Consider the following 27,074-nt stretch of genomic DNA (forward strand, 5'->3'; position numbering starts at 1 on the left):
ACAGAACCAAGTTAGATAAAAAAAAAAAAAAACAATAAAAAAAAAAAAAAAAACAATATCTACTTACACTTTCATTGCACTGTAATTCTATATTATAACAAATGAAGTTTAAAACACGTGTAAACAGATTTGGTATACAGAAATTCCCCAGAAATTTGATTATTACTTGGCTTGATTTTTTTTTTATTCAGTGATATCCTTGTCTAAACGGACACAGACATTGAAGCCTTTTATTTCTGGCACTGCATTTACCCAGGTCCTTATGGCAGAACCACATTTAAAAAATCATATAGTGAACCCAACAGCAATCCCTTCTCAACAGAGAAAAGCATTAAAAGTTAGCTAGAATCTTTGTAATGTATATATAGTACCTAGGCTTTATTTTATTTTTTTTTATTTTTTTTTTACTCAAAGCTACCTGCATTTGGCTTTGTAATTTTATATTATAATTATTATAAGTTGATGGCATCTGTAAATAACATAAATAAAATAATGGTGCTCTTATTATTATTTTATTTATAATCTTTACTGTTTTGGATGTTCACTAATTGAATGGTTGCAGCTGTTCACACATCTATATATTACCTAGCACAAGAAGGTATATATATATATATATATATATATATATATATATATATATATATATATATATATATATATATATATATATATAGCAACACACATGTTTTTCATAAAAATTATATATATATATATATATTTTTTTTTTTTTAATTATATAAATATATAATATTTATATAATAAAAAAAAAAAAATATATATATATATATATATATTTTTTTTTATTATTTTATATATATATATATATATATATATATAGCAACACACATGTTTTTCACATAAAAACATCCAGGGGCAGTGGAAGCACTGATCGGTACATTCTTGATATGACAAACAATCAAATTGCTTAGATGAACAATTTAAAAAAAATCTCCTCGCATAGAGGGAGCGACTGCTGCAAAGCGCGTTCCTCACTGTAATAAAGCCTTAAAGGGATTGTAAAGTTATTTTATTTTTTTAAATAACAAACATGTTATACTTACCTCCACTGTGCAGCTCATTTTGCACAGAGTGGCCCCCGGACCTGCTCTTCTGGGGTCCCTCGGCGGCTGTCTCTGCTTCCTCCCACAAGTACTTCTCACGTTCATGCGAGCTCCCTTGCATGGTGAGAAGTACTTGCGGGCGCGCCCCCGTGATACATCCGGCGGCTACAGCCGCTTGCTGTATCACACGGCCCCGCCCCCCGGCGCGCCGCGCCGTTGGATGTGATCGACAGCAGCGCAAGCCAATGGTTGCGCTGCTTTCAATCCATCCACTCCAGCCAATCAGCGGCCAGGCTGAGTGGCGAAGAGGACGTCGGGTGCCAGCGCGGGACTTTCGAGGGGTCAGGTAACGCCAGCACTGTGAGATGTTTTTTCACCTTAATGAATGCATAGAATGCATTAAGGTGAAAAAACATTTACCATTACAACCCCTTTAAGAAACAGTCGGTGGTGGACTGGCTTGGTGAAACAATGCTGCAGTGGCAAAACCTTCATGTGTTCCTTGATGTCACTAGGAAGAGGAAAGCCAGCATATGCAGAGTCAGATGGACAATATGGGGCCTTGATCGAATCTCCAATGGTAACAAGACGACAGCTATCTTCCCTCTCCATTCTCCTCAACTTGCTCTCCACCTTTTGTCCTTCAAGAATCGCTTTGGACCTGTGTTCCCCGATCGTATGACGTCACGCTCACATACCAGTTCCAGTCGGTGGTTGTTTCGGCTGCCTCTCAGTCCCTTTCTCATTTCATGGCTGTTCCCCCATTCCACCACATACCATTAGGGATTCAATCGAGGCCTCATATTGTCCATCCGGCTCTGCATACACTGGCTTCCCTCCTCCTAGTGACATACAGGAACAAATAAAGGTTTTACCATCACCACTTCACCAAGCCAGTCCACCACCGACTGTTTCTTAAGGTTTTATTACAGTGAGGAGCATGCTTTGCAGCAGTCGCTCCATTTATGCAAGGAGATTTTTTCGATTTTTAGATAATTGTTCATCTAAGCCATGTTATTATTAAATCGGCACATGATTTTATCTCATTGAGCTTTTTGATTGTTTGTCCATTCAAGACTGTCCCAATCAGTGCTTCCAATTGTGCTTGCCCCTGAATGTTTTTACTTGTATTTACACCCGTCCTGGTGTGCTCACCCACACAACTGCTCTTTGGGCTCTTGCAGGACATTTACAAGGTTCCCAGTGTAACATATGTCCCAGATTCCTGGAGCCAGACTGTTTTTGTCATTTTAATGTTTTTCGCATACAGTATCTCACAAAAGTGAGTACACGTCTCCCATTTTTGTAAATATTTTAATAGTATCTTTTCATGTGACAACACTAAAGAAATGAAACTTTGCTACAATGTAAAGTAGTGAGTGTACAGCTTGTATAACAGTGTAAATTTTCTGTCCCCTCAAAATAACAAAACACACAGCCATTAATGTCTAAACCGTTGGCAACAAAAAGTAAGTACACCCCTACGTGGAAATATTAAAATTGGGTCAGATTAGTCATTTTCCCTCCCTGGTGTCATGTGACTCGTTAGTGTTACAAGGTCCCAGGTGTGAATGGGAAGCAGGTGTGATATATTTGGTGTTATTGATGCCACTCTCTCATACTGGTCACTGGAGGTTCAACATGGCACCTCATGGCAAAGAACTCGAATGGTTGCTCTACATAAAGATGGCCTAGGCTAAAAGAAGTTTACCAAGAGCCTAAAACTGAGCTGCAGCATGGTGGCCAAGACCATACAGTGATTTAAAGTGGTTGTAAACCCTAAGGCCGCGTACACACGGGCGGATTGTTTGCCCAACTTAGTCCGCTGAACCGTGTTTCAGCGGACAATCCGCTCGTGTGTGGGCTTCAGCGGACTTTTTCAGCGGACAGTCTGACGGACTTAGTCTTTCGGAATTTCCGTAATTTTGTCCGTCCAAACTTGGTTTTGTCCGTCCAAACTTGGTTTCAGTGGACAGTCCGCTCGTGTGTAGGCAAGTTGGACGGACTAAGTATGGCGCATGCTCAGAAAGGATTTACATGGCCGAAGGTTGCATTGCAGTGTATTGGACGTTGTTTTTCTAGTCCCGTTGTACGTGCTGTACACGTCATCACGCAAGCTTTCAGCGGACTGTCTGTTCATCGTGTGTGGTCAAGTCCGTTCATTCAAAAGTTGAACGGACTGTCTGTCGGATTGTCTGACGAACTTAGTTGGGCAGACAATCCGCCCGTGTGTACGCGGCCTTACAGACCACTTTAACCTACAGGTAAGCCTAGATTAAGGCTTACCTGTAGGTGCAAAAAATCTCCTTAACCGTGTAGGTTAAGGAGATATATTTTATAAAAAAAGGGCACTGATGTCTACGGCACATGCTGTTGTTTACGGCGCGGGCGCACTGTGCGTGCCGTTAGTGAAGGCGATCATGCCCTCACTGCCGTCTCCTGCGTGCATATGCTGGATTGACATCATCGCTTCTCTGACCAGTCAAAGCGCCAGAGCAGCAATACCAGAAGTTACTCCAGGAGATATGGCAGCGACTGAGGAGGTGAACGAGGGTCGCTGCAGGGTCTTTTATCTCAAGTAAGTAATTCATAATGAGCTAGTATGCAATGCATACTAGCTCATTATGCCTTTGTCCTGCAGGGTGTTTTTTTTTTTTTATAGAGGGTTTACTTCCTCTTTAACAGGACAGGTTCCACTCAGACCATACCTCGCCATGGTCAACCAAAGAAGTTGAGTGCATGTGCTCAGCGTCATATCCAGAGGTTGTCTTTGGGAAATAGATGTATGAGTGCTGCCAGAATTGCTACAGAAGTTGAAGGGGTGGGGGGTCAGCCTTCCAGTGCGCAGACTATACGTCACACACTGAATCAAATTGGTCTGCATGGTTGTTGACCCAGAATGAAGCCTCTACTAAAGATGATGCACAAGAAAGCCCATGAACAGTTTGTTGAAGACAAGCAGACTAAGGCCGCGTACACACGCGGGGACTGTTCGCTCAACTTTGTCCGCTGAACAGTGTTTCGGCGGACAGTCCGCTCGTGTGTGGGCTTCAGCGGACAGTTTCAGCGGACAGTCTGACGAACAAAGTTTTTCGGAAATTCCGTAAAACTGTCCGCTGAAACTTGGTTTGAGCGGACAGTCCGCCCGTGTGTAGGCTTGTTCGTCAAACTAAGTTCCGCGCATGCTCAGAAAGGATTTACACGGCAAAGGTTTCAGCGGACTGTTCGTTCGTCGTGTGTGGCCAAGTCCGTCCATGCTAATTTTGAGCGGACGGTCCGCTCAAACTGTTTGACGAACAAAGTTGGGCGAACAGTCCCCGTGTGTGTACGCGGCCTAAGGACATGGATTACTGAAAACATGTTCTGTGGTCTGATGAGACCAAGATAAACTTATTTGACTCAGACTGTGTCAAGCGTGTGTGGCTGCAACCAGGTGAGGAATACAAAGCATGGTGGCGGGAGTGTCATGGTCTGGGGCTGCATGAGTGTTGCCGGAACTTGGGAGCTACAGTTCATTAAGGGAACCAAGAATGCCAACATGTACTGTGACATATTGAAGCAGAGAGACTGGGCCACAGGGCAGTATTCCAACATGATAGCGACCCCAAACACACCTCCAGGATGACCACTGCCTTGCTAAAGAAGCTGGTGATGGACTGACCAAGCATGTCTCCAGATCTAAACCCTATTGAGCATCTGTGGGGCATCCTCAAATGGAAGGTGGAGGAGCGCAAGGTCTCTAACATCCACCAGCTCCATGATGTTGTCATGGAGGAGTGGAAGAGGATTCCAGTGGCAACCTGTGAAGCTCTGGTGAACTCCATGCCCAAGAGGGTTAAGGCAGTTTTGGAAAAATGGCCTGATTTGGCCTGATGAAAGAGCGCGGCCGTCCCTCCATCACGACCCGAGCGCTCAGGAAACGCGTCGCCAGGAAATGACGTCATAGCGCCGCGCCTGCTTGCCACAGTATACCAAGCCTCGCTTTGATACTACATACCCTGCCTCCACTACAGCCGGCAATTTTGGACATCTATTAGTGGAAACGCTCAGAGGTGCGAGAGGACACCCGCAGACTGGATTACAACACATGACGGAATCAATCAGATGATTCCACACCTTTTAATGCTCGTTTTACTCATGGAATATGTGAGTGTAAATCCTTTTGTTTACTAATAAATGTGTGAAAACTTTTTAAAAAAATCTGCACCCAGAGGCGCCCCCTCTCTTTCTTCTTTTGTATCCTGTAGCAACTTGAGAACTTGGTTTCAGCTCCCCGGCGGTGGCAGCCCTGTATGTGGGACTCCTCTATATGAAAAACTAATATATTCCATTGGACTTAACCACAAATATATACAGAGTAACACTGTATTTTTAAATGCTTCTTACGTAGACAGCCCTCCCTGTTTGGGTATATTATATGATTTCTTGCGCCTCAACTTGTCTTGTGTTGGAAAAATGGTGGCCTATTGTACCACCTTTTGTACCAAATAAAAATAGTTTGTAAACAAAAAAAAGAATAAAGTAAAATAAAAATAAAATAATGGTGGCCACACAAAATATTGACACTTTGGGCCCAATTTGGACATTTTCACTTAGGGGTATACCCACATTTGTTGCTAGTAGGAGCAGATGATCTGTCTCTCCTCTCCTGACAGAATGGGAATGAATGTGTGTTTACTCGTGCCCGCAATCGCGCATGGCCAGTGGAGATCGCCCCCGCCATGCAGCTGTTTAAAGGGCCGACGTACAGCTACGACGGTTTGCTCAGGAGAGCCAACCTGCCGCAGTATAATGACGGTAATTAGTTGGCTAGTGGTTAGAGAGTGTGTGGGCCTGCCCTGACTGTGCGTGTGCCTAAAAGTGTGTATCTGTATGTATGCCCTGAATGTGCGTGTCTGCTCCAATTCTGATATGTGTGTGAAGTATGTGTATGTCTGCTCTGACTGTGGGTGTGTGTAGCGTGTGCCTGCTCTAATTATGTGTGAGTAGTTGTGTGCCTGCTCTGACTGTGTGATGTCTGTGGGAATGGTGGTACAAGGTCCTCACTTCCTGGGCATGCATTCAGTTCAATGTATGCCAGGATTACACACAATGTAACATTGAAAAGGAATAGAGAGGTGGTTAGTGGAGTTTAGGCTAAAAGAAAGTGGCTGCTCCTAAAAGTGCTTCTCCTTTTATATCATGCAGGATTTTGGTGTTTTGCAAGGTACACTAAGTGGAACAAAAGGCAGTGTTTGTGTCCTTCCTAATACATATCGTCCTGTGTGTTCAGTGTTGTTGAATCTTGACGGTGCAGCTCTGGTAGCCATAAGAACTCTTCGGCTATGATAGAAAATCAAACTTTTCAGCCTGAATTCATTTTGCTTGGCCTGTCAGACCTCGCAAATTTTCAGATCCCGTTGTTTCTTCTGCTCATCCTCATTCATTTGGCTACACTGGCTGGGAATTGTCTCATAATTTTTCTGGTGGCTATTGATTCCCACTTGCAGACCCCTATGTACATTTTCCTTGGAAACCTCTCCGTTTTAGACATCAGTACCCCCTCTGTGTCTGGATCTCATCTGTATTTTGACACTATTACTGGAAACAATTTGGTTGCTTACTCGACATGTATAGCCCAGGCCTTCTTCTTCAGCTTATTAGCCAGCACTGAGTATTTCCTACTAGCCGTTATGTCTTATGATCGATATGTTGCAATATGTCTTCCTTTTCATTACACAACCATAATGAGCAATACTAGGTGTTTTCAGTTGGCTTCTAGTGCCTGGGCTATGGGCTCCATTTTCTCCTTGGTGCACACGCTTTCTATACTAAGATTGGCCTACTGTGACTCCACCACCATCTCAGGCTTCTTCTGTGAATTATATCAGCTGATTCTGCTGTCATGTTCTGACACATCCCTCAATAACCTACTTATTTATACCTTTGGGTTAATCTCTGCTCTCATTGCATTCTTCATTACTTTCCTTTCCTATGTCTACATTTTAAAAAACATCCTGAGAATTAAAATAAAGCATGGAAGACAGAAGGCTTTCTCCACCGGTAGTTCCCACCTCACAGTAGTCCTCATGTATTATTCAACCACTATCTTCAACTACATTCAACCCAAACCTAACAATACTCTAGGTAACCGACTAGTATCTGTAATATATACATTTTTCACCCCTTTCCTGAATCCTCTTATATATAGTCTAAGAAACACTGAATTAAGAACTGCTGTATCCAGAGCTCTAGTCAGAGTGGCAAAGGCTGCCAGGCTATCGAAGTAACACCAAAAAAGGTTTGAGGAACAATTTTTTTAATCTCGAAATTTGCAAAAATATTTATTCATTTGTTAGATTTTAATTTTACTTGGGAGTGATCTAAAGAAACGCTTTTGGGTAAGCTCTGGTCTCACTGATCAGAGGCTGATGAAGGACGCAAGATTTGGCCTATGAAATGCATTCTGATTGGTCCCAGCATCCTGGATGGTTGACAGCTCCTTGACAGATCGAGTCTCCCATGATGGCTTGCTTGCCTGCAATCCTGCCCCGGCTTCACTGTGCACCTGTCAGTGGCTCGGGTGTGGACTGAATTCAGAATTGATGACTTTTATATGAAGCTTGTTCCAATGCTTAACATCAGCAATGTCTGTGATTGCGTAAGCTTTGTATTTTAACTTTTTTTACTAACACCTGTAAAAATTGCTACACTATTGGTGGCTTGGCGCCTCTCTCCCCATCCCTTTTCTCTCTTGCAGTGTTCCCAGCCCATTCAGCAGACAGCCTCTCCCCAGCCAGCTGTGTTAGGAATAGACTCATTAACTGGTCTTAATACATCTGGGATTGTATATATTTTTATATATAGTATATATTTGCATTTTATACATACAGTAACTGATTGATTTATGATGGTGTCTTCATTTGTATGTACATATATTTTTTGGTTCACATGATAATTTAAAGTCAATATCTATCCCCAATACACCAGTCTTCTCTTGTATTTACATTTAAAATGAATGACAGAAGATGGAAGGCTTTTTCCACCAGAAGTTCTGACTTCATGGTAGTCCTCATGTTTTATGCAACCACTTTCTTCACCTTTATTCAACTCAAAATTAGGAATTTTCTGGATGTCCAACTAATGTCTTCTTTAGTATATACAGTTTTCACTTTTCACCCCTTTACTAAATCCTCTTTTATACAACTTGAGAAACAGTAAGCTGAGAGTTGCTGTCTTCAGAGCTCTGACCAGAGTGACAAAGGCTGTCAAGGCCATAAGGTGTCAACAGAAAAAATAGAGTAGCAATTTTTCTAATTTTTAAACTAGTAAAATGTATTTCATTTTGATTTCACCTGGAAGTGTCCTACAAACCCCCTTTGGATAAGCTTTGGTATCGCTGCATTCTTCATTACTTTTCTTTCCTACGTCTACATTTAAAAAATTATCACGGAAATTCAAATAAAAGATGGAAGATGGAAGGCTTTCTCCACCGGTAGTTCTCAACTTACGGTAGTCCTCATGTTTTATGCAACCACTTTCTTCAGCTACATTATACCCAAAACTAAGAGTCTTCTCGTTGGATGACTAGTGTCTGTAGTATATACTGTACATGTTCACCCCTTTCCTGAATACATTTTAGCTAGAAGTGACCTGAAAACACCCTTTGGATAAGCTTTGGTCTCACTGCATCCTTCATCATGATCCTTTCATATGTCTACATTTTAAAAACCATCTCGAGAATTAAAATGGAAGATGGGAGGCTTTTTTTTCTACCAGCAGTCAAGGTAGTCCGCATGTTTTATGCAACCACTTTCTTCAACTGCATCCAACTCGAAATTAAGAATTACTGTAACTGATTGGCTGACTAGGTTCTCTGGTATACTGTATGCATTTTTCACTTTTAACCCATTTCCTGAATCCTCTTATAGGCAGCCGGAGAAACAGTGATCCGATAGCTACTCTCTTCAGAGCTCTGGCAAGAATGACTAAAGGCCCGTACACACAATCAGACTTTTTGACAACAAACATGCAAATTAGCTGTTTTGGAGCAACATCCGACCGTGTGTACGCTCCATCGGACAAACTTTTTCTGTTTTCATCTGACTTTTGTTGGCTGTGCGAACGGACAAACCTTTTGACAACATAAGTCCGATGGAGCAAAGTCCGATCGTGTGTACGCAAAAGCATCGGACTTTTGTACAAGGTACAAACACGCATGCTCAGAACCAATGCAAAAGGTCAGACTACAATACAGAAGTTGACCAAAGGTGGCGCTGGAGTCATTGAACGTCCTCTTTTGAAGCGCCGTCAGTACGTTGTGACGTCACTACGTTCGTGTTTGTTGTCAAAAAGTCAGATCGTGTGTATGCAATACAAACTTGTGGACTACGCCCTTTGTACAAAAGTCCACGGGAAAGTTTGTACAAAGTCCGATCGTGTGTATGAGGCTAAAGTATGTCAGGCCATAAAATGTCATCCGAAAAAAAAATTGAGGAAAAAAATTTCTAATCTTTGAACTGTACAATTATTAATCAATTCTTCAGGTATTGATTTTAGCTAGAAGTGTTCTACAAACCCCTTTGGATAACTGCATTCGTTATTACTTTCCTTTCATTTGTCTACATCTTAAAAAACATCTTGAGATTAAAAATGAAGTATGGAAGATAGAAGGCATGTTTCCACCCTTGGTTCTTACCTCATGGCTGTCCATGGTTCATGCAACCACTTTTTTATAGTTGGCTGACTAGTGGCTACTATATATGCATGTTCTCCCCATTCCTGAATCATCTTATATACAGTCTAAAAAAAACAGTGAACTAAAGGGTGCTCTCCTCAGAGCTCTGGTAAAACCAAACCCACCAGAGGAGAACTGCAGAATGATATTTCTAATTACTGTAAAAAAAATACATTAGAAAAATGTATACAATTTCAAAGACTTATTGTATTAGATATTATATTCAAATAAAAAAATTTGTGAAATTGACTAGCCTTTATATCTTGATATCTATACCAACAAGAAAATATTTATTGGTAAGCTGCATCAACAGAGAATTGAACTAAAGTGTATTACATGTACTGTAAAAAAGGACAAGAAAAAAAATCTGTGCCAGTAAAAAAACTGAAGAAAAAGATTATTGAACAAAAAAAAGCTAGAGATACACTAAAATTTCGGCTGCCAAAACATTTTGTCAATTTCGGTCAAAAATTGTGTTATTGGAAATTCAGGCATGGTGCTGATAATGGCACCAAAAACGCACCACAATTTTACCGTGATTTGCCATGGTTTTACCGCAATTTTGGGCCGATTTTACCATGCAGTGCTTATGAGGTTTTTATTAGGTTATGTGGCTCAAAAACTGCATCCAAAACATAACACTGGCCAGTGTAAAGACATACATAGAATTGAACCACTTAATAACCGCCCTATAGCCGAATGACGGCTTTAGGGCGGTTTCTTAACTGTGGGAGGCCGTCATATGACGTCCTCCCAGAATTCCGCTCTCGCGCGCCCCCTGGGGCGCGCACTCGAGAGCATCCATGACCGCCGGGTCCACAGGACCCGGCGCATCACGGATCACGGTAAACGGTCGCTCGTCGCGGCCGTTTACCACGTGATCGCTCCGTCAAATGACGGAGTGATCACTTGTAAACAAACCGGCGTCATGTTATGACGCCGGTTCCTCCCTCCCCCTCTCTGTACCGATCGGAACAGCGGAGGGGGAGGAGATCGGTGTCAGCAGCGATGTGGGCTGCATCTGCAGTGCCCACATCGCTGCTCACCGAAAATTAACCCCTCAATTCCCTGCAAAAACTCTGCAATACCCTGCCATTAGTCTGCAATAGTCTGCCATAGTCTGCAATAGTCTGCAACGCTCTGCAATAGTCTGCAACGCTCTGCAATACCCTGCAACGCTCTGCAACACTCTGCAATGCTCTGCAACACCCGCCAATACCCTGCAACACTCTGCAACGCCCGCCAATACCCTGCAACACTCTGCAACGCTCTGCAACACCCGCCAATACCCTGCAACACTCTGCAATGCTCTGCAACACTCAGCAATGCTCTGCAACACCCACCAATACCCTGCAACACTATGCAATGCTCTGCAACACCCGCCAATACCGTGCAACACTCTGCAATGCTCTGCAACACCCTCCAATATCCTGCCATACTCTGCAACGCCATACTCTGCAACGCCATACTCTGCAACGCCATACTCTGCGATACCCAGCCATACTCTGATATACCCAGCCATACCCAGCCATAGTCGGTGATACCCTGCAATACCCAGCCATAGACACCCCCCCCTCCCGCCTCCCTCCGGTGCCATATTCCTATTACAAGGGATGTTTACATTCCTTGTAATAGGAATAAAAGTGATCAAAAAATTTATTTTTGGGGAAAAAAATGTCAAACTAAAATAAATAAAGTAAAATGAACAATACATTTTTTTTTTTTTTTAAAGCGCCCCTGTCCCCATGTGCTCGCATGCAGAAGCGAACGCATACGTAAGTCCGGCCCACATATGAAAACGGTGTTCAAACCACACATGTGAGGTATCGCTGCGTACGTTGGAGCGAGAGCAATAATTCTAGCCCTAGACCTCCTCTGTAACTCAAAACATATAACCAGTAAAAAAAAAATTAAATCGTCGCCTATGGGGATTTTTAAGTAGCGACGTTTGGCGCCATTCCACGAGCCTGTGCAATTTTGAAGAGTGACATGTTAGGTATCGATTTACTCGGTGTAACTTCATCTTTCACATTATGCAAAAATTGGGCTAACTTTACTGTGTTTTTTTTTTTTTTAAGCACAAAACAGTTTTTTTTCCAAAAAAAAGCATTCGAAAAATTGCTGCGCAAATACCGTGCGAGATAAAAAGTTGCAACGACCACCATTGTATTCTCCAGGGTGTTTGCTAAAAAAACATATATAATGTTTTGGGATTCGATGTAATTTTCTAGCAAATAAATGATGATTTTTACATGTAGGAGAGAAATGTCAGAATTGTCCTGGGTGCTCCAGAACGCCTGATGGCGCTCCCTGCATGTTGGGCCTCTGTATGTGGCCACACTGTGTAAAAGTCTCACACATGTGGTATCGCCGTACACGGGAGTAATAGCAGAATGTGTTTTGGGGTGTAATTTGTGGTATGCATATGCTGTGTGAGAAATAAACTGATAATATGACAATTTTGTGAAAAAAAAAAAAAAGTAAAAAAAATCTTGATTTTGCAAAGAATTGTGGGAAAAAATGACAACTTCAAAAAAACTCATCATGCATCTTACTAAATACCTTGGAATGTCTTCTTTCCAAAAAGGGGTCATTTGGGGGGTATTTGTACTTTTCTGGCATGTTAGGTTCTCAAGAATTGAAATAGGCCGTCAGTACTTCAGGTGTGATCAATTTTCAGATATTGGCACCATAGCTTGTGGACTCTATAACTTTCACAAAGACCAAATAATATCCACCAATTTGTACTTATTTTTACCAAAGATATGTAGTGGTATAAATTTTGGCCAAAATTTATGAAGAAAAAATTACTAATCTGCTAAATTTTATAACAGAAATGAAGAAAAATTCATTTTTTTACAGAATTTTCTGTATTTTTTCTTTTATAGCACAAAAAATAAAAAACCCAGCGGTGATTAAATACCACCAAAAGAAAGCTCCATTTGTGTGAAAAAAAGGACAAAAATTTCATATAGGTCCAGTGTTGCATGACTGAGTAATTGTCATTCAAAATGTGAGAGCACCGAAAGCTGAAAATTGGTCTGGTTATTAAGGGTGTTTAAGTGCCCAGTGGTCAAGTGGTTAAAGGGATACATTTTTCTTGAGCTTTTCTTGCGCTAAAGGTGCCAATAATGATTGGCAAACAATTCATATTCACGTAAATTGATGATATTAATTAAACAATTCTATATAAAAATGTAAATATTTTTTTAAAAACTGGTTTCCGGTTTTCGGCCAAGTGCATTCTGCATTTTTGGTTTCAGCACCAAAATTTCCATTCGGTGGACCTCTAAAAAAAAGAGGGCTTTGGAAGCCTGCTGTTTCAGTTTTGATAGCTCATAAAATTATCTAAAGCATGATTGAACAGTGCTTTATCCTATATCCCAATATATGTCATACACCTACTATACCTATTTTATATGTATAATCATTGCATTCATAGGCGTGCATACAGGGTGTGCCGAGTGGGCCTGGGCATACCCCAGTGAGCCCATGTACACAGGGCTCTGGTGCTAGCTCTGTCCTTTCTACTCCAAGGAGTGCTGAGGATTTTTTGGTGGCATTTGTACACTTGGGGTTGGGGAGAAGAGGATTTAAAGTGGATGGGGGAAAAGGGGAGATTTGAGATGCCAATCCAGTCAAGGATGTGGGGGTGGTAGGTGGTACACTGCTGACCCCTTAGCTCTGTAAACTGTTTACCCCTGTACACTGTGCACCCCTGATTGCTGCACCCTATAGACTGCGCACCCCTGAGCACCCTACCCTGCTGTACACTGCACACCCCTGTGAGGATACATTTAGTGTTTGCAGTCATTCAACATAATTTAGGTCCTCCAATCCCCTTATAAAGTTTTTGCCATTCTTCAGACTCTCTCCAGTTCCAGCACATCCCTTCTGAGGACTGGTGACCAGAACTGGACAGAATACTCCAGATGTGGCCAAACCATAGTTTTATAAAGTGGTAGGGTTGTCGATCTATCTCTGGAGTATATCCTTTTTTTTTATACATGATAAATGTATTATTTGAAACTTATCAGGGATCCAAAGGGTCAGATGTTTTAGATAAAACCTCTCAGTGTATGACCGACTCTTGGTAGCCCTTGTGCACACGGTCAGAGATTCCGATAACCAAAGTAATTCTGACGGATTATTCCGGAAGAGGTCCGGAAGTGATGTTGCATACACAAGGTCAGACTAAATTGTCTGAAAATACAATTGTACATAACGGTACTACGTTCAGGCTAGTAGCCAATAGCTTTGGTCTAGGAATTTGATCTGAGCATGCGTGGCACTTTGTCCGTCGGAGTAGGCTACACATGATCAGAGTATGTCCGATAGGAGCATTTTGCCGGAAAATTTTACCAGCTAGTTGAAAAACTTGGTCCGTCGGATATTCCAACGGAAACAGTCCGATGCAGACCACACACAGTCGGAATATCTGACAAAATGGTCTGATAGGACACATTCCGTCGGAATCTCCGACCGTGTGTACAAGGGCGTAGAGACACCAAATCGTCGCTGGCCCCGTCACCTGGTATGGACTTAAAGGGCAAGCCCTACGCCGAAAAAACTGTGTGGGGGTCCCCCCAAGGTCCATACAAGACCCTTATCCGAGCACGCAACCCGGCCGGTCAGGAAAGGGGGTGGGGATGAGCCTGCAGCCCCCCCACCCCAAAGCACCTTGTCCCCATGTTGATGAGGACAAGGGCCTCCTCCCGACAACCCTGGCCGTTGGGAGGAGGCTTATCGGAATCCGGGAGCCCCCTTTAATAAGGGGGCCCCCAGATACTGGCCCCCCGCCCTATGTGAATGAATATGGGGCACAATGTAACCCTACCCATTCACCTGGTAAAAAATTTTTTAAAAAAACACAACACAACGGTTTAAAATAATTTATTGCACAGCTCCGGGGGTCTTCTTCCATCTTGGGGGGTTTTCTCGCCGGACTCCTCCGCTATCTTCTGCTAGCTCTTTTACTAGCGGAGGAGCCCTGGATTTCTTCTTTGTCGCCGCCCGGGGGTCTTCTTCTGACTCCGGGGATCTTGTCCCCATCTTCGGGGGTCTTGCCCCCTTCTTCGGTTCTTCTTGCCGGGCCTCCACTTTCTTCCTTTAGCTCTTTTACTAGCGGTGGCCCGGTCTTCTGTCGCCGCTGCCTCTTCTTGCGACTTCAGGGGTCTTGCCCCCCTCTTCAGTTCTTCTTGCTGGGCCTTCGCTACTTCTTCCAGCTCTTTTACTAGCAGTGGCCCGGTCTTCTGCCGCCGCCGCCGCCACCGCCGCCTTCTCTTCTTGTTCTTCTTCTTGTTCTTCTTCCTTGAGATGTTGACTCGAAGCACTCTCTGGCCGCAATGACAGGGACGCCGTGTGTAGCGACTTATATAGGGACATCACCGGGTGATGTCCCCACCCATTGTGATGTCACAGTCCCAGAGGATGCTATATAAGTCTGATTGTGTGTACGCGGCATAAGGAGACCCACCAGGTACTATTTTGAAAGGAATTTTTCATTTTCATGCTTTCACTTTAAAAATAAAAAAAATCTCTGCTCATTTAAAAACAAAGTTTTCACAACTTTTTTTTATTGATACATGTCAACCAGAGCAGGACACAAACCCCTATAACCATTGTATGCCCAATTAATTGCATATAAGCCTTCAAAGTGGGCACTTTTGATTTTGGACGTTCGGGTCCCATTGAATTTAATGGGATTCGTTATTCGAGTCCGAACTTTCGCGGTTCAAAAGTTCTGGTGCAAACCGTTCATTCGGCCAATCCCTAAGAGCCGGCCACCTGCCACTCTAGTGTAGCACGGCACATAAACTTACATAGAGGTGATTTCACAAGCTGGAAAGGGAGAAGCTGCAAAGCCAGCAGTTTTGCCAAGCTTGCCTTATGCTAAGCATGTGAGTTATTTTTATTCCACTCCATAAGCTGTGGGAGAGATATCTGCCTTGGGAAAGATGCTGTTGAATATGGAGGGGTGGGTCTGGGAGTATTCTGCAGAGGCTCAAGCCTTCACTGGACCCTCCTCAGCCTGGACAAAACCATCTTTCCCGCATGGCATATCCTAAGCCTTTGAAATCCTTAGCGAGACTTTCTTCCCTGCCATTAGAGGCCATGGATGCCATGAAGGTTTAATCGGGAGAAAATTGTGCAGTGTGGGATGAGAAAAGTGAAGACTAAGGAAACGTGCAAGCCATTTAATGCTGATAAGTCCCATTGAGGTGCTGCCTCTCACCCTACATTTATTTTTGTTTTTCGGACAGTCCTGATTTGGGTTGGATTCTACATTAAATTTTTGCTGGACCATACCCCTGGATGTAGGATCCCCCCCCTCCATTTTCTGCTGCCTGCCTTTCTGCTGCTTTGTACAAGGTTTCCCACCTACAGATAAGCCTCCAGTACGTCCTCAACTATTATGCAATAAACAAATATAAGAACAATTTAACTGGATGCTGGATGCATAAGAGGAGAAAGAAAATGCTGGCAAAGCAGAGGGGCTGAAGATGTACTTGGCCTCTGCTGTGTGCAACCCACCCACTGCAGCAGCACTAAAAATATAGGGCAAAAATGTAAAACTAAATACATATTAAAATACAAATAAAAAAAATAAAAACTCAGATGGGATTCTGACATTTCCTGGAGCAACTCAGGCCATTTCCATTAATATAGAGAAGTGATAAGTGATAAAAAAAAAAGTTAATACCACGCTATAGAGCAATATAAGAATTGCTGCAAAAAAAACATCAAATATCTCTATGGTACAAGTAAATAATAAAAAAGATATAAGTTGCGCTAAATAGGAGAAATCACAAATTAAGTGACATACAGTGCTGATAGATAAATAAACAGTGAGCATTCAAAAATTCAAAAATTCTCAAAGCATTCAAGAATTATTCTCATGGATGTCCTGTTGAGGGATCATTTCACCCCTGTCTTCTGCACCTTGCATTGGCTGCCGGTCCACTATCGCACCTTCTTTAAGGTAGGGTGTATTATGTTTAAGATTATGAGAGGCCTGGCCCCAAGCTATCTCTGCTCTCGTTTTCATAAACAAGCTCTTGTCAGATCACTCAGATCTACCAACAGAGATCTCCTCTACATTTCAGTGCCTAAGAAGACCTGGCGTGGTGGTCGGGCCTTCTCCCACCAGGGTGCCGTACTATGGAATAGCCTCCCTGTTGAGCTCCAGGAGGCCCCCACTATTCTGGTCTTTCGCAGGTTATTGAAGACTTGGCTTTTCACGGAGGCAGTTCCTGCGTAGTCTCTTTTTTTTTTACCCTTCTGCCACTCTGTGCTGCTTCTGGTCCCTGTGCCCTTTCTTTCCAGGATCTTTGCTTTGCGCGTCGAGACCCTTTAGGGTAAGACCGCGCTATATTTAGATTCCTCTCAACTCAACTCAATTCAGCAACACTAAATACATGTATACATGTAAAAAAAACTTGATACTAGATGATAGAAGCCCAAAATTGATAATTAAATAAAGAAAATACAAAGTATATAAAATCAAAAAGAGTCAGTTGAAGTAATGAGATGAATGAAAAAAGGAGGAATCCATTGAATTGAGGTAAAAAGTTCCAAGGGTTATCCACCTTCACCAACAGGGGAAGAGAGGGGAGGAGGAAGAAGAGAACCCAAGCTGAAGAGAAGATCCCACTCTAGGAGTGGGAACCCTTACCTGAACAAGTGGACTCCCTCTAGAGCGTGGTCATAAGCACCGGCAGGTTAAGCCCTCTGCAGGGAGTGGTTGTTCTCTGATGCCTCAGAAATTCTTCCAATAAGGACAGGAGCCACTCAGCAGGGCATAGTGGGAACAAACCAACAGGCACTCTAAGATGTGGGTATACACTCTGACTGGATACTGCCTGCAATACCAGACAGGGGGAATAATAGAAAGAAAGGAAGCAGAGAAATTAAATATGTCTTTAAGAGTCACCCCCCCCCCCCCCCCCCCAATTTCTGCAGCTGCAGACTCCAATTCTTAGATGTGATGGCTGCATTAGTTCTTTCCTTTATTTTCTCCTGTTTTTCAACAGAATAAGCTATCCTGATCATGTCCAAATAATCAGAGATTTTCCATGGGTATAGTGAGGCTCCGATCGCCTGACTTGGGGATGGTTACCGGTGTATACTGCCATCTGGAGCTTCACTGTCCTGCCACTGTACAATATTTGTGGCTACGGTCTCTCAGATAATTCACTCTCATTTCTATTTCAAGAACAATCTTGAATTGTCTCTCCCTCTTATGTTGCAGATTAACCTACCTGCTGACAAATTGTCTAGCCTATTAATAATACATGTGGCTGTTGTCTCACAGATAATACACTCTAATGTGTTTTAGCTAGCTCCAAAAAGACATGGTTTGACTAGTTTAGTGTGGAAAAACATTATTGTCCTGCCCAGAGCTCTGACTTTAACCCAAATGAACACATCCTACATACTTCTCTTATGACAGGCGCACTCCACGGAAGATTTATTTATCACAAAATGAATGTAGACCTTGATTTTCTAGCATTCCTGGTCAAATGGGTTTTACGTTTTTTTAATTTACCAATAACAGGAAATTCAAGAAGTTAATACCATTAAATTCAAGAAGACCTTTTAAGAAGATATTTTTCCCCTCTATCCCTGTCTTAGATAAAATAGTACAGGCAGGGTCAACAAAGAGTCTTACCTCAGTTACTTATAGGGTATTGTCAGATGGGTTTCTATTGAACTTCCCCATGCGTTCTCAGGCTGGCTGGGAGAAGAATATTGGTCCCATCTCTGAGGAGATTTGGGACGATGTCCTCCGGTCCCCGTCTAGGGTGTCTCTTTCTCCATCACTTAGACTGACCCAGATTTTTATTCTCCATAGGGTCTATAGAACTCCGCAGTTTCTCTGTGCAATTGGACTGAAATCTGAGCCAGCCTGTGCTAGATGCGGTAACACAGGTACATTAATACATCTTTTGTGCTGATGTCCAAAACTTCAAAGACACTGGGTGGAGGTGATTGGTACCTTAAATAGGGTGTTGGATATTAATATTCCATTTGAACCGCTTATATGTATATTGGGTTACCTTGATACCTCTATCTATACCTCCCCTATTGGTAATACTATAAGGCGTGCACTTTTTGTTACCTGTAGACAGATTGCTCTTAAGTGGACCTCTCCACATCCACCGCCTGTGTCAGATTGGATTGTTGATCTCAATAGGATCATTCTTTTTGAAAAGCATACACATTCCCTAAGGAAATCCCTGAATAAGTTTACTGTTATCTGGTCTAGATGGCTTAAATATATGACTTAGGTACCAATGGGTACTGTGTACTTTGTAATACTGGATATTGTCATTCTTTTTTTTTTGTGTGTGTGTTATATATACTCCGTGGGTGGTTGTTGAAGGGGCGTGGTCTGGGGTTTATATATATATATATATATATATATATATATATATATATATATATATATATATATCCCCCCTTCAGTCTATTATGAATGCTGCTGCTAGACTAATACACCTCACTAATCGTTCCACGACTGCTGCCCCTCTCTGCCAATCCCTTCACTGGCTTCACCTACCCCACCTTGTAAAATTCAAAATGCTAACCATAACATACAAAGCCATCCACAACATCGCCCCCAGCTACATCACCAACCTCATCTGCAGATATCACCCAAATCGTCCCCTCCGCTCCTCCCAGGACCTCCTGCTTTCTAGCTCCCTTGTTACCTCCTCTCATGCTCACCTTCAAGACTTCTCCAGAGCATCTCCCATCCTCTGGAACTCCCTGCCCTAGTCTGTCCGCTCAGCCCCTACCCTGTCCACCTTTAAGAGTTCCCTGAAAACTAATTTATTCAGGGAAGCCTATCCCACACCCACCTAACTGTCCCCGAGCCGCTCCCATCAAATCATTCTCTGCAGCTATTACCTTTTGTATCACCACCCCCCACCCTTTAGAATGTAAGCTCTATGAGCCGAGCCCTCCTGTACCTTTTGTATTGTACGGTAATTGTGTTGTCCCCCCTATACATTGTAAAGCGCTGCGTAAACTGTTGGTGCTTTATAAATCAATAATAATAATATATATATATATATATATATAAATCAATGATAATTATTTATATATATATATATATATATATATATATATATATATATATATATATATATATATATATATTTATTTCTATGGGGGGTTTGGTTTGGTGTGATCTCTATTTTTGTGGTTTTGTCTGTATTGTCTCAATGTTGTTTTCATATAAAATAATGAAAAGGATTTGATTAAAAAAAAGAAGACCTTTCTACAAATTTTGCCATGAAAGAAAGAAATAAAAATATATTTTTGGATTGTCTTGTGTCATGAGGCCCCAGTGAGATCTCAGCAGTGTAATGGGACACAGGAGGTATATGGATGGAGATCTCAGGGAGATCCTGAATGCTTTTATATACAGTAAGATGGTGCAGGGTGGGGAGAGAACCTGTGTGTCCTCTCTACCCAACACTCCGATCTCCTCTATAGAACTGGATGAAGGAACCCGACCAACACCAGATCTGATAACAAGACCTCTAATGGATGCATTTTCTCTGTCTATAACAGGAAGGTGTTGACTGTTTTATACATGAAATATTGTTCTATAAAGTGATCAATCATTCCTAATAATTATACAGCATTGTAATGCTGAATATCCCTCCTATATATCCCCTTTATTCCCATACACAGACCATATACATCACCAGTAAGGGATTCTGAATAGATAGGTGAGTGTTTACAATGTGCATTATCACACTTTCCTGGTATATTCAGCTATGATTCCAAAAATATGATAAATTCAGTCTGTCTATTTCTCAGAAAAGGGCCCTGTAATGATGAGATGTTCACACCCAGCTTTACACTGACACCCCCCTTGATCATTAGACTTTTACTATCATTAGACCTTTACATACTAATGCTTTGCATAATGGAAAGATTTTATGGTGGAAATGTAAAAAAATAAAAGAATACATAATTGATACAATGTCTTGTTGAATGTCCCATATCAAATATCCCATTTAATATTTTATTAAAGAAATAATGTCATTAAAGAACTTTTCATCTGATTTCTAAATTGCTGCATTTGTAAAAAAAGCACTTGTGGGTTTAACCAACCTTATTTTTTTTTTGTACAATTCTCCTTTAAGGGGTGTGGCAAAGGGTGTGTCCTATGCCTGTATACTTTTGCTGATAGATGTCCCTCATTTCCATCTCAGAAAGTTGGGAGGTGTGGACTTTGTACACTGTTTTTCCAATTGTTCGTAGCTACTAAACCCAGCATAATATAATAATTATCAGCGTTATTTATATTAACCAACAACTCAGATCTCTATCTCTACATATCTTTTTGTTTTGTTTTTTGCTTTTTCCATACAATTATGTTGTCATAAAAAAAAAAAAAAAAAACTACATCAAATGACAATGTATCTAGCAATAAATAATGGAAAAAAAATCCATGAATGCATCCTTATTTTCTTATTTATAAATAAAAAATGCACTCACAAAAGAAAGAGAGTAAGGCCCCTTTCACACATGCAGACTGTTTATCTGTTTTTCATCCATCCATTGATGGACATTTTAGCATCTCTATGGAATAATAGATGTAAACGGACGATCATCCATTTACATCCATTTACTTACTTCTATCTACGTCTGTTTTTTTGGAACGCATCAAAGCTCTATTTTTCTTCTCTTAAAAAATTGAATAGGACGAAAAACTGATTTAAGCAAATAAATGGTCTGTTGTTTTTGCATGAAAAAATGGCTCCAGTATTCAAGTGGTGAAGGACTCTAGTTGGTGAATTAAAAAAAATGGATAAAAAAAAAACTGATAAAAAAAAAACATGAAAAAAACAGATGAAAAATGGATGATAAACTGATGAAAATTTTTTGTAAATGTCATCCATTTTTGCTTTGAAAAAAACATGACTGAACTGATGAAACAAACAGTCTGCCTGAGTGAAAGGGGCCTTAATGTATATCGAGACTGATGTGGCTGGCTCAGTGTTCTCTGTACAACACTGCAGAAAATGTTAGAGCTTTATAAATGTAATAATAATAATAATAGTGCATGACTTTGGTGGGACATCTGGTGCGCAGACTGGTGTCATTGACTCAGTGTCCTTTGTATAACACATCAGTATATGTCAAAGCTATATAAACGTTTAATAATAATAATATTATTAATAATAATAATAATAATACTGATGATGATGATAATAATAATAATAATAATAATAATAATAATAATAATAATAATAATAATAATAATAATGTGTTATAAAACAAAATACATAATAATAAGTAAAATATATTTTTAAGGACCTTTCAAGTATATTTAGCATATATAATGCCATTTTATAAATAGTTCCACCTATTACAAATGTATAATTTTTATAATATTGTATAATGTGTGTATAATATTTTATAATATTTTATAATGTGTCATTTAATAAAATAAAAAAAATAATAAGTAAAATATATTTTTTTAAGGACCTTTCAAATATATTTAGCGTATATAATGCCATTTTATAAATAGTCCCAACTATTACAGAATGATCATACTGTATGATGTTATCATGGTACCACTTGAACATGATTATGAAACACGCACTTGTATTAGGCACTGTGCTCTATCTGCCCATTGTATGAACTTAAACATATAAGAACTGTTTTCTCATTATTTACCGTTGGGTTTGTTCACATATGAATTTTTTTTTTTTTTTTTTATATAATATATTTTTATTGAAATGTTCATCATAGAAATTTGTAGAAACTTACAAAAGGAAAAAAAAAAAGAAATACAATTAACAACATGGAAATATACAGTAGAGCTCATAGGTGCCTTTAATATATATTTATTGATATACCTATGGATCTTAACATAGATTGCCATAAGACATTTTAATATAGGATTGCAATTGTACGTTAAAAAATTAAGCTTTGAAAACCATGGCTACATGTAGAGAAAGACAAGGAAAAGAAAAAGAAAAGGGGAAAAAGAAAAAAAACAACACGGGCCTGTCGACAAGATGTCCAATACTATAAATTGAAATAGGAGTTTTAAAGGCTCCTGGACAGACTTTTGGTCACGATACAGGAAGGAGTTGACCAGCTGAAGGTAGATGATGAAGGGTGTGTGCTAATCAGATGAGCTGGTCAACTCCTTCCCGTGCCGTGACCTAAAGTCTGTCTAGGAAGTAAGGCAGAAGTAATCAAACAGTGTTTTTAAACAGCTATGAAGACAGTGATGTAAGCCTGTATAGAATTAATAGAAAGCTGTTTTGTTTTTTGCTAAATAAGTACATTAATGCAATATTCGTACATAGGGGGGGCTGGAATGTAGAAAAAAAAAAAAAAGTTGAAGAAAGGTCTAGGGTTTTTCATAAAGGATATCCCCGAAAGCCATATGTCCTGGAAATGAGAATATTGGTCGTGTAGCTGTGCCGATAGTTCTTTAAAGTGGAAGTAAACCCATGGATTTAAGCAGTTAAAAAAAAAAGGCATGCCGGGAATGCTTACTGCACATTGGCTGTGCTCTCATCCAAACTATCAAGCCATCCAATGGCTGGTGTCATAACGAATCACATGTGCAGTACCATAGCAGTTGAAGATTAAACAGAGGCAAAGATGGCAGCTTCCTTGGCTGAAAACGATAGGGGAGTTTACTTCCACTTTAATTCTCTAAAGCTTATTTAATTTGGTTATCCATTATGCTATTAAAGGAAAAACAGAATGTAATTATCTTAAAGTGTTTAAAATATAAAAACTGTCGTTTGTATGTGGGAGCAAACAGCCCCAGAGTTCACAAATGTTTAAATATTTAATTTCATTTAAATTCTTTATTTTTAGTGAAGAACAATATTTTTTTTTTTTATCATTTAAAGTTTATTAAAGAAAAATCGAGCTACAAAACACATTAATTGCAGATGCAACTGCCTGATTGGATAACATTTCAGCAACAGTAGTTACAGACTCGCATTGTTAGATAACTTGGTTTCAGTGGTGGCTGATCATGAAGAACAATATTTAATGCTTTTGTAAAATGATGTGTAGGATATTAAAACTAATTTAAAATGGCAAAATAATGAAATATATATTTGTTTGTTTTGGATATCTTGGCGTGAGGGAGCCTTTGCAGTCTAGTGAACAGGGTCTTCTAATGCCGCGTACACACGGTCGAATCGTATGACGTACTTAGTCCATTGAAACACATTTCAACGGACAATCCGCTCGTGTGTGGGCTTCAGCTGACTTTTTCAGCGTGCAGTCCGGAGTACTAAGAATTTCGGTTTGCACAAAAATCTTTCCGTCGTACTTTGGTTTCAGCGGACAATACGGTCGTCAGTATGCTAGTCCAACGGACTAAGAATGACGCATGCCCAGAAAGGATTTACAGGGCGGAAGCGCTCTGTCTTGTAAAACTAGTGTTCGTATTGAAGCTGCATATTCGTCATGCTGCTAATTTTGTGTTTTTTTAATATAGCACATTCTTTTCTTCTTCATAATGCAAGAAAAGTGAAGTTGCTTTGCTGCTTATATTCACACAGAGTTATCACAAATGTCTTTATTCATCCTCATCTTATGATTAATATTCCAATTCGAGAATAAATTAAAAAAACAAAAACGGACGAATTAAGCTGAAGTCTGAAAAGCGCGAATCGTCTCTAACCAAACTTCCACTAACGCAAAGTCAGCAGAAGGAGCCCAAAGGGTGCTTTGCTGTGTCTTGGACTTCCTATTTCTAGTCCCGTTGTACGTGCTGTACGTCATCGCGCAAGCTTTCAGTGGACTGTTTGTGTATCCGTGTGTGGCCAAGTCCGTTCGGTAGAAAGTACGCCGGATTGTCCGCCGGATTGTATGACGGACTAAGTACGTCATACAATTCGACCGTGTGTACGCGGCATAAAATGCAAAGTCTTCCTGAACCCTCACATTATCTTTCCCTCTCTTAGTGAATTATTTGGTTCTGATGGGAAATCAAACTTCTCGGTCTGAATTCATTTTGCTTGGTTTGTCAGACCTCACGGATTCTCAGATCCCGGTATTCCTGCTGATCCTCCTCATCTATGTGTCCACACTCGCTGGGAACCTCCTCATCATTTTCCTGGTGGTCTCAGACTCCCACCTGCACACCCCCATGTACATTTTCCTGGGAAACCTCTCAGTTTTAGACATCTTCAATTCCTCCATTTCCACATCTCATTTGTTTTTTGATATCTTTACTGGAAACAGACTGATTTCATACCCGACTTGTATCTCCCAGGTCTTCTTTTTCTCCTGGTTTTTAACCACTGAATCCTTTATACTTGAGTTGATGTCCTATGATCGCTATGTTGCCATCTGTCATCCTTTACATTATACAACCATGATGAGCATTCACTTGTGTGTTCAGATGACATTCTGTTTCTGGGTCTTCAGCTTTGTCTGTTGTTTGGTGCACACAATTTGTGCCCTCAGACTCGCCTTCCCAGACCACACCACCATCCCAGGCTTCTTCTGTGAATTATTTCAGCTGATGCAACTGTCATCTTCTGACACTTTCCTCAATTACTTACTTTTATATTTGCAAGCTGTATGTTTTGCAGTTCCTGGCTTTTTCATTAATTTCCTTTCATATGTCTATATATTCAAAACTATCCTGAAAATCAAATTGAAGGAAGGAAGGCGGAAAGCTTACTCCACCTGCAGTTCCCACCTCACTGTGGTCTTCATATTTTACGGAACTGCTCTTTTCAACTACTTCCTCCCCAAAACAATGGATTTTCTGGCAGGCAGATTGCTGTCTGTATTTTACACAGTTCTCACCCCTCTCCTAAACCCGGTTATATACAGCCTGAGAAACAATGAACTGAAAGGAGCTCTTCGGAAAACTATATCTAGAAAAGCATATGGAACAAAATGTCAAATGAATGTGAGACAATATTGACCTAATGCTTATACAAGGCTTTCTCAACCTTTTAACCGTAGAGGAACCCCAAAAATAATTTTCATGTCTTGAGGAACCCTACCTAAAACCAAATCATCATGGCTCAATAGGAACAATTCTCCTTATATTGGTGGTCAAATAGGAAGAATGTCCCCCTTAAAGTGGTGTTCAGAATGCCACCCTTAACCACTACAATACAGGGCACTTTCGCCCCCTTCCTTCCCAGCCCAATTTTCAGCTTTCATCGCTCTTGCACTTTCAATGACAATTGCGCGGTCATGCTACACTGTACCCAAATGAAATTTTTATCATTTTGTTCGCACAAATAGAGATTTATTTTGGTGGTATTTATTCACGACTCCGTTTTTTATTTTTTGCGATATAAGCGCAAAAAAAGCGGAAATTTGGAAAAAAAACAATATTTTATTTTTTCTATTTTAAAATAAATCCAATAAAATCGAATTTTGTCATAAATTTAAGCCAAAATGTATTCTGCTACATGTCTTTGGTAAAAAAAATTCCGTTAAGTGTATAATAATTGGTTTGTGTGATAACGGAAATATGTACGCAAATGATCATGTACAGATGTGTGCAGGTGATCACATACATATGTGTGCAGATAATCACTGGGACATGTGATTTTAGTGGGACATATGTGGGAGACAGGTGTTTTTTTATTTGGGGACATGTCTTTTTATTATTTGGGGACATGTAGGTTGTGGGGACATGTGTGTTTTGGGGACATGTGTGGGGACATGTGTGTTTTGGGGACATGTGTGTTTACACTGTGGGTTTACACTAGACTGGTGATCAGTTAGTAAAAAGCTGTAAAAACAGCTCATACTCACTGATCACCAGCCGGCTGCAGCGATCTGCTCTCCTCTCCTCAGCGATGACTTCCGTGTGAGGAGAGGAGAGCCGATTGCCTAGCAACCGGCTGTTTGTTTTGATCACTTGACGGCTGTGATTGGACACGGCCGTCATGTGATCAGGAGGGTCAATCACAGAGCCCTCCTGCCGATCCGAGATGCGCCGTGTCCGGGCATCGGGATCACGGGGCTGCGCGGGCACACGCGCGCGCGATCCCCCTCCTTCTGAAGAACATTCCTGAACATTCAGTCAGAAGGAGGCGGCTCCCACCCGGCCGTATATGTACATTGGCCGGGTGGGAAGTAGTTAAAGACAGCTAAAAAGATATTTGGTGTCATGCTGCTGGCTTTTCTAATGCCGCGTACACACGGTCGGAGAATCCGTCGGAATGCGTCTTATCGGACAGTGTAGTCAGATAATCCAACTGTGTGTGGTCAGACTGATTCCATCCGAATCTCCGTCGGAGCCAATTTTCCAACATGTT

General features: G+C 40.8%; 2 protein-coding genes across 2 annotated transcripts; both read left to right on the plus strand.

Moving 5' to 3' along the window:
- Positions 1 to 4,858: 4,858 nt before the first annotated feature.
- LOC143923362 (olfactory receptor 5J3-like) lies at positions 4,859 to 9,985 on the plus strand. Its single transcript, XM_077446980.1, has one exon. The coding sequence runs from the start codon at positions 6,386 to 6,388 to the stop codon at positions 7,328 to 7,330; it is 945 nt and encodes a 314-aa protein (XP_077303106.1). The 5' UTR covers positions 4,859 to 6,385; the 3' UTR covers positions 7,331 to 9,985.
- A 14,696-nt stretch (positions 9,986 to 24,681) lies between these two features.
- On the plus strand, positions 24,682 to 26,058 carry LOC143925367 (olfactory receptor 1M1-like). Its single transcript, XM_077449935.1, has one exon. The coding sequence runs from the start codon at positions 24,764 to 24,766 to the stop codon at positions 25,718 to 25,720; it is 957 nt and encodes a 318-aa protein (XP_077306061.1). The 5' UTR covers positions 24,682 to 24,763; the 3' UTR covers positions 25,721 to 26,058.
- The last annotated feature ends 1,016 nt before the right edge of the window (positions 26,059 to 27,074 follow it).

Source organism: Lithobates pipiens, unplaced genomic scaffold (genome assembly GCF_037356315.1).
Source record: "Lithobates pipiens isolate NorthernLeopardFrog02 unplaced genomic scaffold, aLitPip1_a1.2 Scaffold_22, whole genome shotgun sequence".
NCBI lineage: Eukaryota > Metazoa > Chordata > Amphibia > Anura > Ranidae > Lithobates > Lithobates pipiens.

Excerpts from the sequence above, each read along its gene's own strand:
- LOC143923362 (XM_077446980.1), top strand. The coding sequence starts at position 6,386 with ATGATAGAAAATCAAACTTTTCAGCCTGAATTCATTTTGCTTGGCCTG.
- LOC143925367 (XM_077449935.1), top strand. The coding sequence starts at position 24,764 with ATGGGAAATCAAACTTCTCGGTCTGAATTCATTTTGCTTGGTTTGTCA.